General features: G+C 53.2%; 1 protein-coding gene across 1 annotated transcript in view; it reads left to right on the top strand.

Annotated features, from left to right (window-relative positions):
- Positions 1-15,323, top strand: part of GPC1 (glypican 1) — a 207,058-nt gene that overhangs the window by 187,007 nt on the left and 4,728 nt on the right. Inside the window, exons 4-8 of the mRNA XM_066556882.1 lie at positions 6,467-6,632; positions 8,677-8,807; positions 12,150-12,269; positions 12,721-12,854; positions 13,970-14,145. Coding sequence (XP_066412979.1) covers positions 6,467-6,632; positions 8,677-8,807; positions 12,150-12,269; positions 12,721-12,854; positions 13,970-14,145 — 727 coding nt within the window. The remainder of the gene's footprint in view (positions 1-6,466; positions 6,633-8,676; positions 8,808-12,149; positions 12,270-12,720; positions 12,855-13,969; positions 14,146-15,323) is intronic.

The raw sequence follows: 15,323 nt of genomic DNA, 5'->3' as shown, positions 1-15,323 counted from the left end.
CTTTCATGCCCCAGTACAGCCCAGGGTATTTTTGGAGGCTTTGGATATTTTTGAAGCACGAGACATTAAGGTAATAACAGAAAATGCCTCTCCTCTCTTTGCCCCTCTGTTCTTCTGTGAGACTTCTCAAACAAGGTCCCAGTTCAGAAGAGTAAAATCCTTCCCACGGTGACAGGTTCAGCAAGGTCTGGGGTCAGGAGGAATTGTACCCCTCTTGTGCACCAAAACAGCCCTGCAGGTCAGTGGGTGCTGTTTGGGAAATCAGCACATAACCTGGGTAGGAGCTTCAGAACTGACCATGGTGGGGCTGAGGGAGGAGTGTTCCATGGTTCCAGAAGATCTGCTCTTGTTACCTCTGATTGTACACCTCTGGCATCTGCAGGTGTACAACCATGGTACACCTTGGGCTGAATGTGCAAATCACAAGTTTGATTGTTCTTCATAGGCATGGAGGAAGGATGGGAAGGTTTTTTCCTCTGTTCTGGAGAAATGTAGCCCATTTTGGCCAGAGTGCTGCTGTGTCCTGTGGGCTCTAAAGGCCTGGCCATGGCCAGAGCTGGCAGCACTCAGGTGTCTCTGGGCCCTCGTTGCAGGGCTGTCTCATGCATTGGAGCTGCCTGCTTGCCCATCTGCAAGTACTTTGTCCTCCCTGTGTTTGTGCTTCATAAAGTTTATAATTGTTCTAAAGCTGTGTTTAGGTGGTCTGAAGGGTAACTTTGCTCTCCTGAAGTGCAGAGGGAGAGAGTTGGTGACTTCTTGTTATCCTCAAGCCTCCTGTGTGTCTGTGATTCTCTGCTTGGAAAGCATGTTAATAAACTACATGGCAGGAGCCTTATTTTTTTTTCTTTGTTAAAAGCCTTTCACACTGAATGTTTTCTAAATTGGCTGGGGGGTGGCAAGGAACCCAGTTAGTGTCTAATCCCCCAGCCCATCCTCTCAGCAAATGGCTTGTGAAAGTCATTAATTTCACTGTAATTGATTTAAACGTTGCTCAGGAGGAGGAAAAATTAAGGAAACCAATGCCACTCTGAATAGAGAATTATGTGTTCTCAATTTTCTGTCAAATTATCTCCCCACGTGCCTGTTGTGTGCTGGTTGCTGAGCAAGCACTGTGCCAGGGAGTCACACAGCAAATCCCAGCTCACAGAACCTGAGATGAGCTCCAGCACCAGGGCAGGAGGCAGGAAAGCCTGCAAAGGTCTTTGCCTCCAGCAGCTCACATCTGGTTGGGTGGCTCCACCACCAAAGCATGGGCACATGAGGCTTTGGGAAGTGGCCATGGAAAAGCACAGAGCTGGACCTGCTGGCAGCCTCCTTGAAATGGCAGCGCTTGTGGTGGAACTGGGCCTTTTGTGAGGCAGCCACCTGTTCCCCTTGCATTACCTCATTGCTACTTCTGGATCCCCAGCTGTAAAGGAGTTTTAATTAAAATTATTTATTGCTCAGTAAGATTTCCCCCCTATTTTGGGTGTATCTTAGAAGATAACATTTTTTCCTTATCACTTCATCACTGGGCTTACACTTCAAAGGACTGTATCTGTGGATGTCACTGTGATCAGAATAGGGTATGTGGATTTTAGCTGAGCAGTGACGTACAATCAATGTATTTTTAAGCTGAGCTTAGCTTTTATTTTGCATTTTTATTTATACCTCTGACAACTGAATGAGTGCCCTGGCTCCAAGCCATATCTCTCAATAATAATGATCTTTTCTTCAGATTCTTGGGAAATGGCTTCTCCACTGTATTGTGCATGTTCTCTTGACATCTTAATGCAGTTTCTAGGTCACTGAGCTAAGAAAAGACTCTGGGTGCCACTAAAGCCTCCTTAAAGGAGAACCAGCCACAGGCTGGGCCAGGTTGATGGCACTTAGAAAAATCAATTATTGTCATGTACTCCTTCATGCTGTGCCAGATCAGTTAAAGCTGGAGCAGTTTGGTCAGGTTTCACTCCATCTGCAGGATTTTTCATGCTCCTGCTCTCAGACCACCTGTGGTGAATGGATGTTGCTCATGGACCCATCAGTTGTTGCAGGTCTGTCTGGGAAGCTGAGGGACTCCCTGCAGGTCTCACCTGGCACCCACTTGGGCAGGGGTAACTCAGTGTTTCAGGTTCCTGGGAAGGCTGAGGGGTGAGAGCAGTGGGAGGTGAAGATGTCTCAGTGTGCAGGTGGAGGTCAGTCTGGCCTTTTCCAGCCTGGAGAAACAGCTTCACTGCCACTGGGGGAGTTCATTGGGGAGGAGCTGCCAGGGAGGGGGGTGTGTGTGTGTCCCCACAGCTCCAGGAGCCCCAGGAGCTCCTCTCCCCACTGCACTGCTGGAGCTGTGTGACCAAGGGAGGCAGGACAGCTGCAGTGCCCCCCTGCTTGTGTTGTTGGATCCTCAGCCCCTCCAAACTGGGGCTGGGATTCCCCTGTGTGGATACAACATGGATGAAAAAAAACTGGAAGCTAACACCAGCAAACTAATCCATGATGTTTGAAGGACTCTCTTCCTTATATGCTGCAAGTGCCCCAAGGAGAAGGTGCAGGATCAGGGCTGGGAGGGGCTCTGGTAGCCCCAAGCCCTCCCTCTCTGCTGCCCTATGTGGAGGTGGGTGGAACAGAGAGATACTGAGCTCTGGCCAAGCAAAACACAGAGAAAATACTTGGTGTGGTTCCTCTTCCTGCTCCCTTATCTATAATAAAGCCTCTATTCTGGCCTTATTATCAAGCAGTGCAAGATAGCCCGGGAGCCCAGTCCTCAGGGAGACAGGGTGCCCGAAAGCTGGGCTGGCTCGAGGCCGATCACCGCGGGGCTACCCTCCAGCAAGCTGGGTGATTATCAGCTCTTTAGTGATATCAGCTCTCTTAGGATCTCAGCTCTTGCTTGCTAGGTAGGGTGCCCCTGGCTGAGGCTGCAGCAGACGCCAGAGAGGAGAAGGAGAGGTCCTGGCCTTCCACAGCCATGTTTATTGGGGGAGTCTGTGAAGGGTCCCAGCCACAGCTCTTCTGTCAAATGGGCTAAAGTATGCCCCTTTTATAGGGTTAAGGGGGATCCAGACTTGACCAATAGTAAGGGTTAGGTAACACAGCCTATAGGGTTACAGAGATAAGCTTTGGGGCCGGGGGCAGGGAGACAGGAACTTATGTTGCTGTCTCAGCAGTTCCTGTTGTCCGATCCTCCATGGGGCCTTGCCCAGGTCCATGGGATTTACTACACTTATCCTTCTTTTTCTCAGTTCACCTCTGCAGCCTGTGCCAAAGGACTGCTGCTGCCAACAGGACAGGCTGGAGTCGTTCTCTGGGGAAAGGGAGTGGAGCGTGGTGTCTTGCACCTGCAAAAATTAATATTTATCCTTTCTGCCAAGAGATTAGGCTGAACATTCGACACCTGCCAGATTCAACAGAGCAGTGCTGGTGATGGATGGTCACCTGCTCATCTTCAGAGGAGGCTATGGGGCCAGGCTCCCACTCCTGGGGCAGAGGGACACTGCACTGTCCTCCAGGAGACAAAGCCACCTTGTGAGAGCGACAGACTGCCAGTGCACCCTCTGGCATCCAGAAACTGAGGTGCACACGCACTTTTTTTCCCCCCCATGCTCTCAGGAGTTGAAACTAAGCTCAGGAGCTGTTGTTGGCTGCACCCACTGCCCCAAGGCAGGTGGCAGCATCCCAGAGGAGCTGCAGGGCCGTGGACACGGGGGTGTGGCTGGTGATGGGCAGTGTGTCTGGTGACAGGGCATGGGGAGGAGGACAGAAGGCAGCTCACTGCTGCACAGGGCCTTGGAGATACATTTCTAAGCCAAAATCTGTCTCTTGCCTCTCCTAGTGCCTGCCATGGGCTCTGGCAGGGTATCAGCAGCTTTATGTCCTTTCTGGTGGCTGTCCTCTCAGCCTGGGGGGCTGGCCCACAGCACTCAGGGGTGCTTCCTGCAGGCAAAGCTGTGTTCCTGTTTTCCAGAATATTTCAGCTCCCTCTGCTCCAAACATCTGCTCAGTGCAACCAGGGAAAGGCACATGGTGGGATGCTCTGGCTGCCCTCAGTGCTGTGGGAAGCCCCACATTCCAGGACTTAGCTGTGCCCCAGGTCCCAGTTTGTGCAGTGGGAGGTGACAGTGCCCCGTGGCCACAGCTGGATGAGCTGGGATTGGCTGTGCCAGGACAGCACAGGGATCAAGCTGTGTTCAGGAGCTGATGGCCTGGGCAGGCTACAAGATGGGGTTGTGAGTGTCACTGTGTCATGCTGGTGATTGCTCTGCCTGGAGAAGGGGAGGTCACAGCCCCTTTCCCATCTGCATGCTGCTTTTTGTGTGAGTGCTTTGGTTTCAGAAGGTCTGGAGCTCCAGCCTGTGCTGGCACGCACCGTGTTCTTACCTGGTGTCTTTTCAGCCACTATTCAGCCGTGGTTATTGAAACCCTGGGGTGAAAAACAAGCTCCTCCTTTGTTTGCCTGTCCCTGTGCTTTGTTGCAGTGCTGAGGCAGTGGTGGTTGCACTGTTCCTCCTGTGCTGAAGGTGCAGTGTGTGTGTGATGCAGCAGGACAGAGCCTCCATCTCCTGGTGGCACAGGCACATGGCAGCCGGCTCTGCCTGCAGGAGCTGTCCAGGACAGGGACCCAGAGCTGGCCCGGGAAGCTGAGGGAGACTTGGGGGTGTGGGGAGGTCCTGCCAGGCTCAGCCCCTCTAGCACAGCTTTATCCTCAGTGCCCTTGGGCTGCCAGGCCAGGGAAGCAGGCTCTGCTTGGGTTCTCTCTCCAAAACTTAGAAATTTTTGTCCTCATCCTGAAGAAGGTTCTCCCAAGGTTATTTTAGAGCATTCCTGCCCAATGAAGCCTCAGCACCATCCAGCATATTTTTCCAAGGTTTACTGGAAGCGAGGAGCTACCACACAGGCAGTTTCAGGAGGGGGTAGCTTAGGGATTTTCTCTGATACAGCCTCTGGTACAGCTCAGCATGTTCACGCTCTCCCAAGGGTACAGAACTGAATCTGGAGTCCCCCAGAATGCCACATTCAAGGTATTTTTCACAAGTAGTAAAGAAAGTTCTCAGCATTGCAGCTGCAGCTGGAGGCTCAGGGATTTCTCCTTTCAAGATTTGCCCCTTCTGTCACTTTTTTCCCCTCTGGGCTCCTTGTGAGTGTCAAGTATCTGGAACTAAGGAAGACTTCATATAGACATTCAGTTTCTCTTTTGTAAATAATTTTAAAATATTTACAAGGGAATTGCAAATGGATCTGAGCAAAGACAGAAAATGACCACAAAAGAGAAAAGAGCAAGACAGGGGAACATGAAGCTGTGCCAGCAGCCCTGCAGGGCCTGCCAGGCTGTTATTCACCCCTCAGTGCACTGCCAGCCCTTGCCCATGGCAGCTGGGGACACTGGCCCGTGGCTGATGGGACACTGCTGTGCTGCTCGGGCTGTGGCCCTGCTCTCCTCTCTGCCGGCTCTGTGCTTGCAGGACCAGGGGGTTTTAATTTAAGGTGGCAGAGCCACCTCCAGAGTCCTGCAAAGAGCCAGCTGCACGTGCAGGGCCTGTGAGCTGCTGGCACAGCGTGGCTTGGCCCAGGCCTGCCTGCAGTTCCTGAAGTGCTCACAGAGAGCCAGCACTTCCCAGTGTCAAGTGCTCTCACATTTGCAAATGTGCAAGTCCTCCCCCAGGACTATTCTGCTTTCCAAAGATGCCAGCTGGGAAGGTTCTGTGTCCAGGGCCTCACTGTGCATCCCCCAGGAAGCTGGAGGTGCAGTGTGTGGGGGACACCTGTGTCTGCAGGACAGTGGCAGGGAACCTTCCAGAAGGGGCATGGTGGTGGCACTGATGGCACACATGCACTGTGTGGGGCCCAGGTCACAGCTGGTGGACAGCCCGAGGTGTTCTTGTGGCCACCAGGCCTGGCTGGAAGGGGAACGGTGCTCTCAGGTTTTTCCCAGAAGCCTGGGTTCAGACACATCCTGAGGCACTGCAGCTGCCCCGGAGCTCCTGTCCCTCAGCAGGGAGGAGGAGCAGGGGAAGGAGGGGCAGTGAGAGGGGAAATGGCTGGGGAAGGAGGGGCAGTGAGAGGGGAAATGGCTGGGGAAGGAGGGGCAGTGAGAGGGGAAATGGCTGGGGAAGGAGGGGCAGTGAGAGGGGAAATGGCTGGGGAAGGAGGGGCAGTGAGAGGGGAAATGGCTGGGGAAGGAGGGGCAGTGAGAGAGGAAATGGCTGGGGAAGAAGGGGCAGTGAGAGGGAAATGGCTGGGGAAGGAGGGGCAGTGAGAGGGGAAATGGCTGGGGAAGGAGGGGCAGTGAGAGGGAAATGGCTGGGGAAGGAGGGGCAGTGAGAGGGGAAATGGCTGGGGAAGGAGGGGCAGTGAGAGGGAAATGGCTTTTCCTGGGCCATTCCCCAGGGGCTGTGGTGCCTCTCAGATCACAGCCAGCTCCTTCAGCCCAGGGGAGGGGGCGCTCACCCCATGCCCCTGAGCAGCCTGTGCTGACTGTGTCGTGTCCCCCCAGGTGTCCCTCAGCCAGGAGTGCACCCGCGCCATCATGAAGCTGATGTACTGCCCGCACTGCCGCGGCATGGCCAGCGTGAGGCCCTGCAACAACTACTGCCTCAACGTCGTCAAGGGCTGCCTGGCCAACCAGGCCGACCTCAGCACCGAGTGGAAGTACCTGATGGGTGAGATGGCCTCTCCCTGCTGTGGCTGCCACAGCTGCCCCCATCAGCCCTGAGCTCCCCGAGGCTGTGTTGGCGAGCAGAGAGGGCGGTGGGAGGCTCAGGGGAGTTGTTTGCACTGGTGAAGCTCTCAGAGCTCCTTGTGCCCACACAGCATCACCCAGCAAGCTCCTCTCTCTTTGTCCCACTGTGCCTGCACAGCTGGAGGCATCTGAGTTCTGAGGGAGCCTTGCTGCTTGTCTGGGCTCAGGGAGGGCAGCACCAAAGGACATGGCCTTGGCCTTGTTTTGCCTTGCCTTGGCAGCAAAGCTGCCAGCTCAGCCCCAGCTGCAGCCCCCAGGCTGGCTCGGGGTTGGCATTAAGGACAGAAACCCCACAAAGTCAAGGAGTGTCACCTGCCTCTCGAGGGACACTGCAGCACGGATGGGGAAGCAGAGCAGGCACTGCCTGGAGAGGTGCCCAGGCCAGCTGTGCCACTCTAACTGGAAATGTTCTGTGGGAGCGACTGGGAGCCTGCTGCAAAGGAGAGGAGGAATTGTCCCTTCCCCAGGGGTTCGGTGGCCCTTTGGCCTTTCTGACTGGAGCCAGCCAACTGTTCCTGTCAGTCTCTCTTGGCAGGATGACAGCCTCTCCTGGAACACCACTGTACAGCTTTCCTTGACTGACAGGGAAGCAGTTCCATGTGCATTTTGCATTTATTCTGGCTTCCTCTTCCCAAGAGACACTGTCAAGGGGTGACAGCTAGGAGGAAATTGGAGCTTCTTTCAAATTGCAGTTTTACATTTCAGTGTCAGAGGTCACAAACTGATCAAGGATGGGAGCAAATTATGGAGTCAAAGGCAGCAGTTCACTGGTGGTGTCCTTCCTTCACCCTTCTCCAGGCCCTTCTGTGTAGCCAGAGATGATTTTGTTACATTAAAAACAGAGTTACTCTTTCAGTTTGACAAATTAGGGCAGGTCAAATTAAGGGAGATTTTTATAGTAAGTGGTTCAGATATAATTTATCACTGTTCAGGGGTGCAACCTTTGATTTAAATGTTTGTATCTCAAGATTAGTGCCTCTGCAAGGCACTATTTGTCTGAAATACACAGTCTCAAAGATGACACCACAACCCCTGAGTGGCAGCAAAATTAAACTGCAAGCTTTTCAGTGTTACAGGAGATCTTATTTACCAGAATACAAAAAGTTACCAAAATTTACCCCCTTATATTGAGAGCAAATAGGCTGTCCTTCCTTCAGACCCAACTGGAGTGTTGAGAATTGTCTCTGGGGGTAGGCAGAGATTGGTAATTCTTTGTAAGCTGTGGGAAATGGATTTATAGAAAATTCTATACAGTAATCCAACCAGCCAAAATCCTGCAGTATCCAAGCACAGTCCCAAAGCAGCCATCCAAGCAGGAGCCTCCAGGGCAGGTGGGAGTGCTGGGACATCAGAGCTTTCCAAGAGGAGCTGAGGCAGCCCTCAGTCACTCCCTGTCCTGTTTACCAGTTAGTTGTGGTCATACTGGTCTGCTTGTGTACCTGTATAGCCTGATATCTCCCTGGCTGTTGTCCTTCCAGAGCTGAAGGTGACAAGAATTACTGCTTTTCTCCCTCCTTCACTGCCACAGAAGCTATTTCCCACATCCACTGTCCCTGGCACCTTCTTGACCCCAGTTTTCCCACTTTCTCCTGGCTGCAGTGCTTTGCTGAAGACATGCACTGAGTTAGGAGGGTGAGGGCCAAATATTGCTGTTTCTTAATAATTCTGCACCAGTTTTCTGGTCTTCCTTTCTGTATCCCCCAGGGAAATACTGGTTACTTTGGGTGAACACTCTACCCAAAGTGTATTTACCATTTGCAGGAGGTTCCTTTGCCACAGAGAGTGGCTTTGCCTACATAAATTAGTGAAAACAAGTGTGCACCTGGGCAGTGGTGAAAATGGAGAGGTGTCTCCCAGCAAGGAGACCTGCCAAGGGCCCAGCAGCTTCTCCCAGCCAGCATGAGCTGTGTCTGCCTTACTTTGCCCAGAGTGGTGGTGAGAGCTGTGCCTGCCTTGCTCTGCAGATTCCCTGATGGGGGTGGCCGATCGCATCGACGGGCCCTACAACGTGGACACTGTCATAGGCACCATCCACATGAGGATTGCTGAAGCCATCTCTAACCTGCAGGAAAACAAGGATTCCATCACAAGCAAGGTAAGAGAGTGTGCCTGGGCCTGCCTGAGGACACACCAGGTGCTCTTTTGTGCTCACTCTTCAGCTGAACTGGAAGAGTGAAAGAGAGCAGCAAATGCCCACTCTTTTAATGATAAATTACCTTGGTTTCCTACCACCCATCTGACACAGCAGAGTTGTTTTCTCCACCTTTGCAGGTGCTCCCTGTCACATCCAGCCAGCCTCCTTTGGGTACAGGCACAGGAGGTGGGACTGCATACACAGTGCTGGGGGGTGCATGTGCCATTTGCTGTCAGAGCCCTCTGTGCTGAAGAGTTTTGAACTGTTTGGGCTGAGCTGAGGCATTTACACAAAGTGCAGTCCCCAGTGACAGGAGGCAGCTGCTTTAACCTGCCTCGAGGGGATCTTCTGCAGTGGAAACTCTGGGCTATCAGGTGGTGCCAGGGGACAGAGCTGCAATCTGGCAGTCCATCTGGAGAGTACAAACCAGGCTCTCCTGAGGCTCACCTGTCTCCCAAGAAGTATGTATCATGAAGGTCTCTTCTGTTGGTCTTCTATTTTTAGTATATTTATCCACTTAACCACAGTCACCTCTGTAGCTGCAGGTGAGAGAAGCTTTGGGAACAAAAGCAGCCCTCCAGGGCTCCTGCCTTCTGCCCAGACACTCCCCAGGTCCTGCAGCTATCCCACAGACAGGGCAGAGATGCAGATGAAAGAAGTGGGACAGGTCCTAACTGGGTTTTGGATAAGGGAAGGGCCAGAAGTGTTGCTTGGCAAGCAGGAATTCACTGGCACACATCAAAGCACTCACAGCTGAGTGCATCCAAGTACTGGGTTAGGTTTCTTTTCTGACATGAAAGGCAGTGTTCTTTCTTCCCTCATTAGGTTAGATTGAGGCTTTCCACATAAAAGCAAATCCATGGTGTGGGAAAAGATAGCATCATCGGCAAAGAAAGGTGTTTCCAAGGGGAATACAGTAAATCTGGTGAAATGAAAGGGGCTAAACAGTCTAACTGGTGTTTGGTTGGAGCAACCAAACATGATTGATAAGCTCCTCAGTATGACCTGGTGACCAGGTGAATGGAGCACTCTGCACACAGCTAGCAGAGGGCAGGAGCTGCCAAGCTCTGAGCTCTGGTTTTGAGCATGGCAAAGCCATCAGATGGAGGATGTTGTTGTCAGCTGAGTTCAGTCCTGGCCATCTCAGAGCCAGGGACATGACCCAGGCCTAGGGCACTGCTGTTAAGGTAACCTCCCAGTCTGAGCAGTCAGGAGGCATCTGGCAGCCACTGTCCCACCATCAGAGACTGTCACTGCAGCCCCTGGGGTGGCAGGTCACAGCCCCCAGGTCCCTGCTTGCCTCCTGCACACCCCACTCACACAGCCAGACCAGGTGTCCTCACTGCTTCCATCCCAAGTTTCCCATGGCAGTCTCCTTCCATAAAACAATTTATTCACAGCACAGTAACACAAATAAAGCTTGAGCTGGTGCCTCTGAGGCCAACAAAGGAACTCCTGAACTTTTATCCCCTCACAGTCCAAGCATGCAGAAGTGTGGCCTGGCTCTCTCAGTGTCTGGTCACCTGGCTGGTGCCACAGGTCCTGTGCCCTTTGTTATGCCAAGGGTGGGCAGTTCCCAGCCTCTGGCTCCTGCAGCTGCACCTGCACAGAGTGCACTCCTCCCCACGGAATGCCTTCTTTGAGAGGAGCCAGGAGTGGCCTTGGCCCCAGTGCCACCCTGTCACAGGCTGTCCTGGGATCTGGGTGAAGCTCTAAAGAAGCACTTGTGGTACTGAGCCTTGTGTTCAGGGCAGCACAGAGCCCTCTCCCTGCTTCCTCACACTTCCCTTTCTCTCTCTTGGATTTCAGGCAGCAGGAGCTGTCAGAGGCTGCAAACAGCTATTTGCTCTCATTATTCAGGGACTGTTGGCCCTCAATCTGCTGGAGTTGTGTTTACTCCAGCAGCAGTTTGCATTTCTCACCTGAAGCATTTAGAGTGGCAAGAGGTTCACCTTGGTACCACACTGTGCTGGAGCTGCCCCTGTCCTGGACACCTCCCCAGACTTTTATCTCCTGGGAAGGGGCCAGCAAGATACAGCAGTGAAACAAAGGTTTTGTTTTGGTAGAACCAAGTTGAAAATGCTCTACATTCACTTTTCAGGGAGGGTTTTTTGCACAGAGCTAATGAGACTGATGAGCAAACAAACTTGGTGCTGAACTGCTGCAGTCATCAGATCCATCTGGCCAGCAGGACAGGGCACCCAGGAGGGGCCTTTGGGGGCTGAGTGTCCCTCAGACACACGGACAGGGGCTCCTGGCCAGGTTAGCACGTGGCTGAGCCAGCACGTTCAGCAGGTGGCACGAGCTGTGTCAGCAGAGCTCTGCCTGGCCCTGCCTCCTCTGCTTCAAGGGGACACCAGGCAAGGTTTATCAGCAGCTTCTGACAGCAGCCTGGCACCACAACAAGCTTGGAGCCCTCTTTTCAAATCAGGTGGCTTCCTTTGTAAAGGCTGGCACATCCTGACTCAGACTGACAGTGCCAAGTCCCTCCTGAGCTCTGGTTCTCTGTCCAGCCTGGCCCTCTGAGCTCTCCTGCCACCAGTGGGGCTCAGCTGCCCAGCCCTGGTGATGTGCAGCTGCCTGCACTGCTGATGCAGAGGCTGGGAGAAGCTGGAGTTTCCAGGACACCCTTCATGTCACCCTAGAGGCCAGGTATGAGGGTTTGGACCTTCCAAGTGCTTCTGCTGCCCTCTGGCTACAAAGCCCACCCAGGCAGGTAGTTAGGATGATAGGACGTACTTGAAGAGAACAGATAAGTCAGCTCTGCTGCCTCATTTGCCCCTGAAACATCCAACCTGACAGACTGTGGCACATTTGCTGTCCTTGCAGTGCCCTGTTGGAGGCACATCGATTTCCCAAGTGGGGATGTTGATGCAGGAGTCATGGGCATAGTCCCTCATCAGTCTATTGTCCATCAGTGAAGCTCCCATGCTCTGTAGTCTTGAAGCCCACACCACTGATGCAATGAATGTGAGCAACTCCCATCTTTTTCTTCCCAGGATTTTATTTTCCAGTCATAAGAAGAACAGATAAAATTGCTATAAATAATTTAATATCAATATTGGCGACTCATCCAAAAACATGTGTTACTGCTGAATATTTTGCTTGATAGTGGTAACCAAAACCAGTTACAATGTGCTGAAAACACATCTGGCACTAGAAACCAAGCCAGAATCTCTGAGAATCTTGGCAATAGGAAGGATAAATATACTTAAGAAGGAAAAAACCCCATAACTGTGGAGTGTTAAATAATTAAAGTAATGGCATCGAAACATGGGATAGAGAGTTTGGTTTGTTTTTCAGGTATTCCAAGGCTGTGGAAATCCCAAAATCAACACAAAAGGCTCCAGTAGTGAGGACAAGAAGAGACGGGGGAAGGTGACATTGGAAGCCAAGTCCTCTGCCCAGGCCCTGGAGATGCTGGTGGGTTTGAGCCTGGAGCTGCTCCGGGTCCTGCGGGCCGGGTCACACCGCTCAGGGGGCTGGAGAAGATCAGATCATCAAGGGCTGCTGTACCCCAGCACACCTGCTCTTCCAGCCTCTGCAGGGTTGGCAGTGATAACCAATAGATAACCAATTTGCTGATAACCAGTTTCCCAGGGATTTGGTGCCAGACTTACCTGAAGAGGCTCCTATTCTGATGGTCTTCTCCTGGTTGGTCTTGTGGTACTGGAGCAGTGCTTGGCATGTAACCTTTAGCCTTGGGCACTTGGGTTGATGATTGGTCTTTAAGGGAAGGTTGATGATACATCCTATTTTGCATGAAAACAGATTTTGTGATGGTAAAACAAAAAATATGCAGAATCCTTGTACTTTCCTCTGCCCTGGGGCACCCCAGAGCTCTTGTGGCCCTGAGCATCTCCTTTGCTTACAGGTTTTAGATGCCAAAGGGAATCTGACAGCTCTCAAGACATACTGGATCACCCTGCCCAGCAGCCTGTGCAGCAAAAAAGTAATGGCCAGCTCAGTGTCGGATGACAAATGTTGGAATGGGATGACCAAGGGCAGGTATGGAGTGGTTCACAGTGCCAGGAGCACCAGCCTGGGCTGAGAGGAAGGGTTTGAAAAGGCACTTACACATCATCACAGCCAGCCCTGCTTGTTCAGAGTGAGCAGTCTGTGCCTGTCCATAGAAATGCTGCATTTCTGGAAATCTCGTGCCTGGGAATGGCAAGCCTGGTGTGGTTTTGCTGTGTGTTGAGGGTTAAGCACTGAAATGCACTCAACCATGAAATAACTGCGCAGTTTTCTACCAAGGAAGCAGTTCTGCAATTCCACATGCACTCAGAAGGCAGCAAGGCTGGATTTACCACACAAGCTCCAGAACTGCTGCAGAGAATTGCACACACATCCCTCTATCCATACCTGCTCTGGGAGGGGACACCTGGGTGACATTAAACAGCTACAGAAACAGTTCCTACCCCAGCCAAGGTTAGAGGATGGCTGAGGGGACATTGGCAGCTGCTGGACATGCACCTTTCTCCTCTTCTCTCTGCTGTCCTCTTGGGCTTGGCTTTGCCAGCCTGAAGTCAACACCTTCAGTTCTTCCATATTTCACATTGGTGCCAGCAGTGTCCCAGATCTGCAGGAGCAGGAGGACCAGGGCACTGTGGAAGGCAGCAGTGCAGCTCTGGTTGACAGCTCCCAGCTAATTAAGCTTCCCTGGGAGCCAGTCTGCTCAAACTGGGCTGGGGCCATTCAGTGGTCCCAGAGGGTCAGTCTTCACAGGGTTCAATCAAGCAGGGATTAAAATGCTCCTCAGCCTCCCATATGGACAGAGATTTTCCATAGGGGAGTGTCACTGCGGGCCCATTGGTACCAGCCTGAGAGCAAGCCCTGTGTCTTTCCTGCAGGAAATCCCTCCCCATGCTGGGACAGGGGTGCTGCAAGGCCACCCAGCCACCTCCTGCAAGCTGAGACCCCTCTGCTGGGGTCTGGCCATGGCAGCATGGCTCAGCCATCCAGAGAGCTGGGCTGCCCAGCAAACACCAGCTGCAGAGGCTGTTCCACAAGTGGCACTGGCTGCAGCCTCTCTGGGGTTCCCAGAGCCTGGCTTGTCCCTGGTGTCTGTAGGAAGAGCTGAGCTGGGGGGAGACATCTAAACCTTCTGCCTTCCTTCCCAGTTACCTGCCCGAGGTGATGGGGGATGGCCTGGCTAACCAGATTAACAACCCAGAGGTGGAGGTGGACATCACCAAGCCAGACATGACCATCCGCCAGCAAATCATGCAGCTCAAGATCATGACAAACCGCCTGGGCAACGCCAACATCGGCAACGATGTGGACTTCCAGGACACCAGTGAGTGCAGCACAACCACTGAGGATCAAGGGGGGTCAGGGGAGCCAAGCAGTCCTGCAGGCTGCACAGGTGTCCCTGCAGCCTGCACAGGTGTCCCTGCAGCCTGCACAGGTGTCTCTGCAGCCTGCAGATGCTGCTGCTGGGCCTGGGGGCAGGGAGTGGCTGTGGCAGCCTGGCTTTTGGCTTGGGGCTGCTGAGGGGCTGCGTGACAATTTGTGGGGTGTGCAGGGAGTGCAGACAATTTGTGGGGTGGCTGGAGGCTGTGCTGCTCCCAGTGCCTTACTGAACCTGCAGGGCTGCCTCCAGTCCCAGCCCTGCTAACAGGGCCATTGCTCCTGTCTGCTCCAGAGTTTCCAGCTGCTGCAGCAACAGGTGACCAAAGCCAGCAGGAGGTCAGGTATGGGCTTGTATCCCACGCTGGGGGATGCAGAGAGGAGGGGGTGGCCAGGGTAGGGCTGGTGGCCAGAGCTCCCCGGGGTTGCAGCAAGGGGAGGGCCGTGCCCACCATAAGGAAAGCAGTGTGTGTGTGCAGTGTGTGTGTGCAGTGTGTGTGTGCAGTGTGTGCACTGTGTGCACTGTGTGTGTGCAGTGTGTGTGTACAGTGTGTGCAGTGTGTGTGTGCAGTGTGTGTGTGCAGTGTGTGTACTGTGTGCACTGTGTGTGTGCAGTGTGTGTGTGCAGTGTGTGTGTGCAGTGTGTGTGTGCACTGTGTGTGTGCACTGTGTGCACTGTGTGTGTGCAGTGTGTGTGTACAGTGTGTGCACTGTGTGTGTGCACTGTGTGTGTGCAGTGTGTGTGTGCAGTGTGTGCACTGTGTGTGTGCAGTGTGTGCACTGTGTGTGTGCAGTGTGTGTGTGCAGTATGTGCAGTGTGTGCCCTATGTGTGCCCTGTGTGTGTGCAGTGTGTGTGTGGTGTCTGTGCACTGTGTGTGCCCTGTGTGTGCAGTGTGTGTGTGCACTGTGTGTGTACAGTGTGGTGTACAGTGTGTGTGTGCACTGAGTGTGTGCAGTTTGTGTGCAGTGTGTGCCCTGTGTGTGCACTGTGTGTGCGCAGTGTGTGTGCCCTGTGTGTGTGTGCTGTGTGTGCACTGTGTGTGGGCCCTGTGTGTGCACTGTGTGTGTGCTCTGTGTGTGCACTGTGTATGTGTGCGCGCGCAGTGTGTGCACTGTGTCTGTAC

This window comes from Molothrus aeneus, chromosome 10 (assembly GCF_037042795.1).
Source record: "Molothrus aeneus isolate 106 chromosome 10, BPBGC_Maene_1.0, whole genome shotgun sequence".
Lineage (NCBI taxonomy): Eukaryota > Metazoa > Chordata > Aves > Passeriformes > Icteridae > Molothrus > Molothrus aeneus.
The sequence above is the reverse complement of the archived record's forward strand: the minus strand, read 5'-3'. Positions and strand labels throughout refer to the sequence as shown.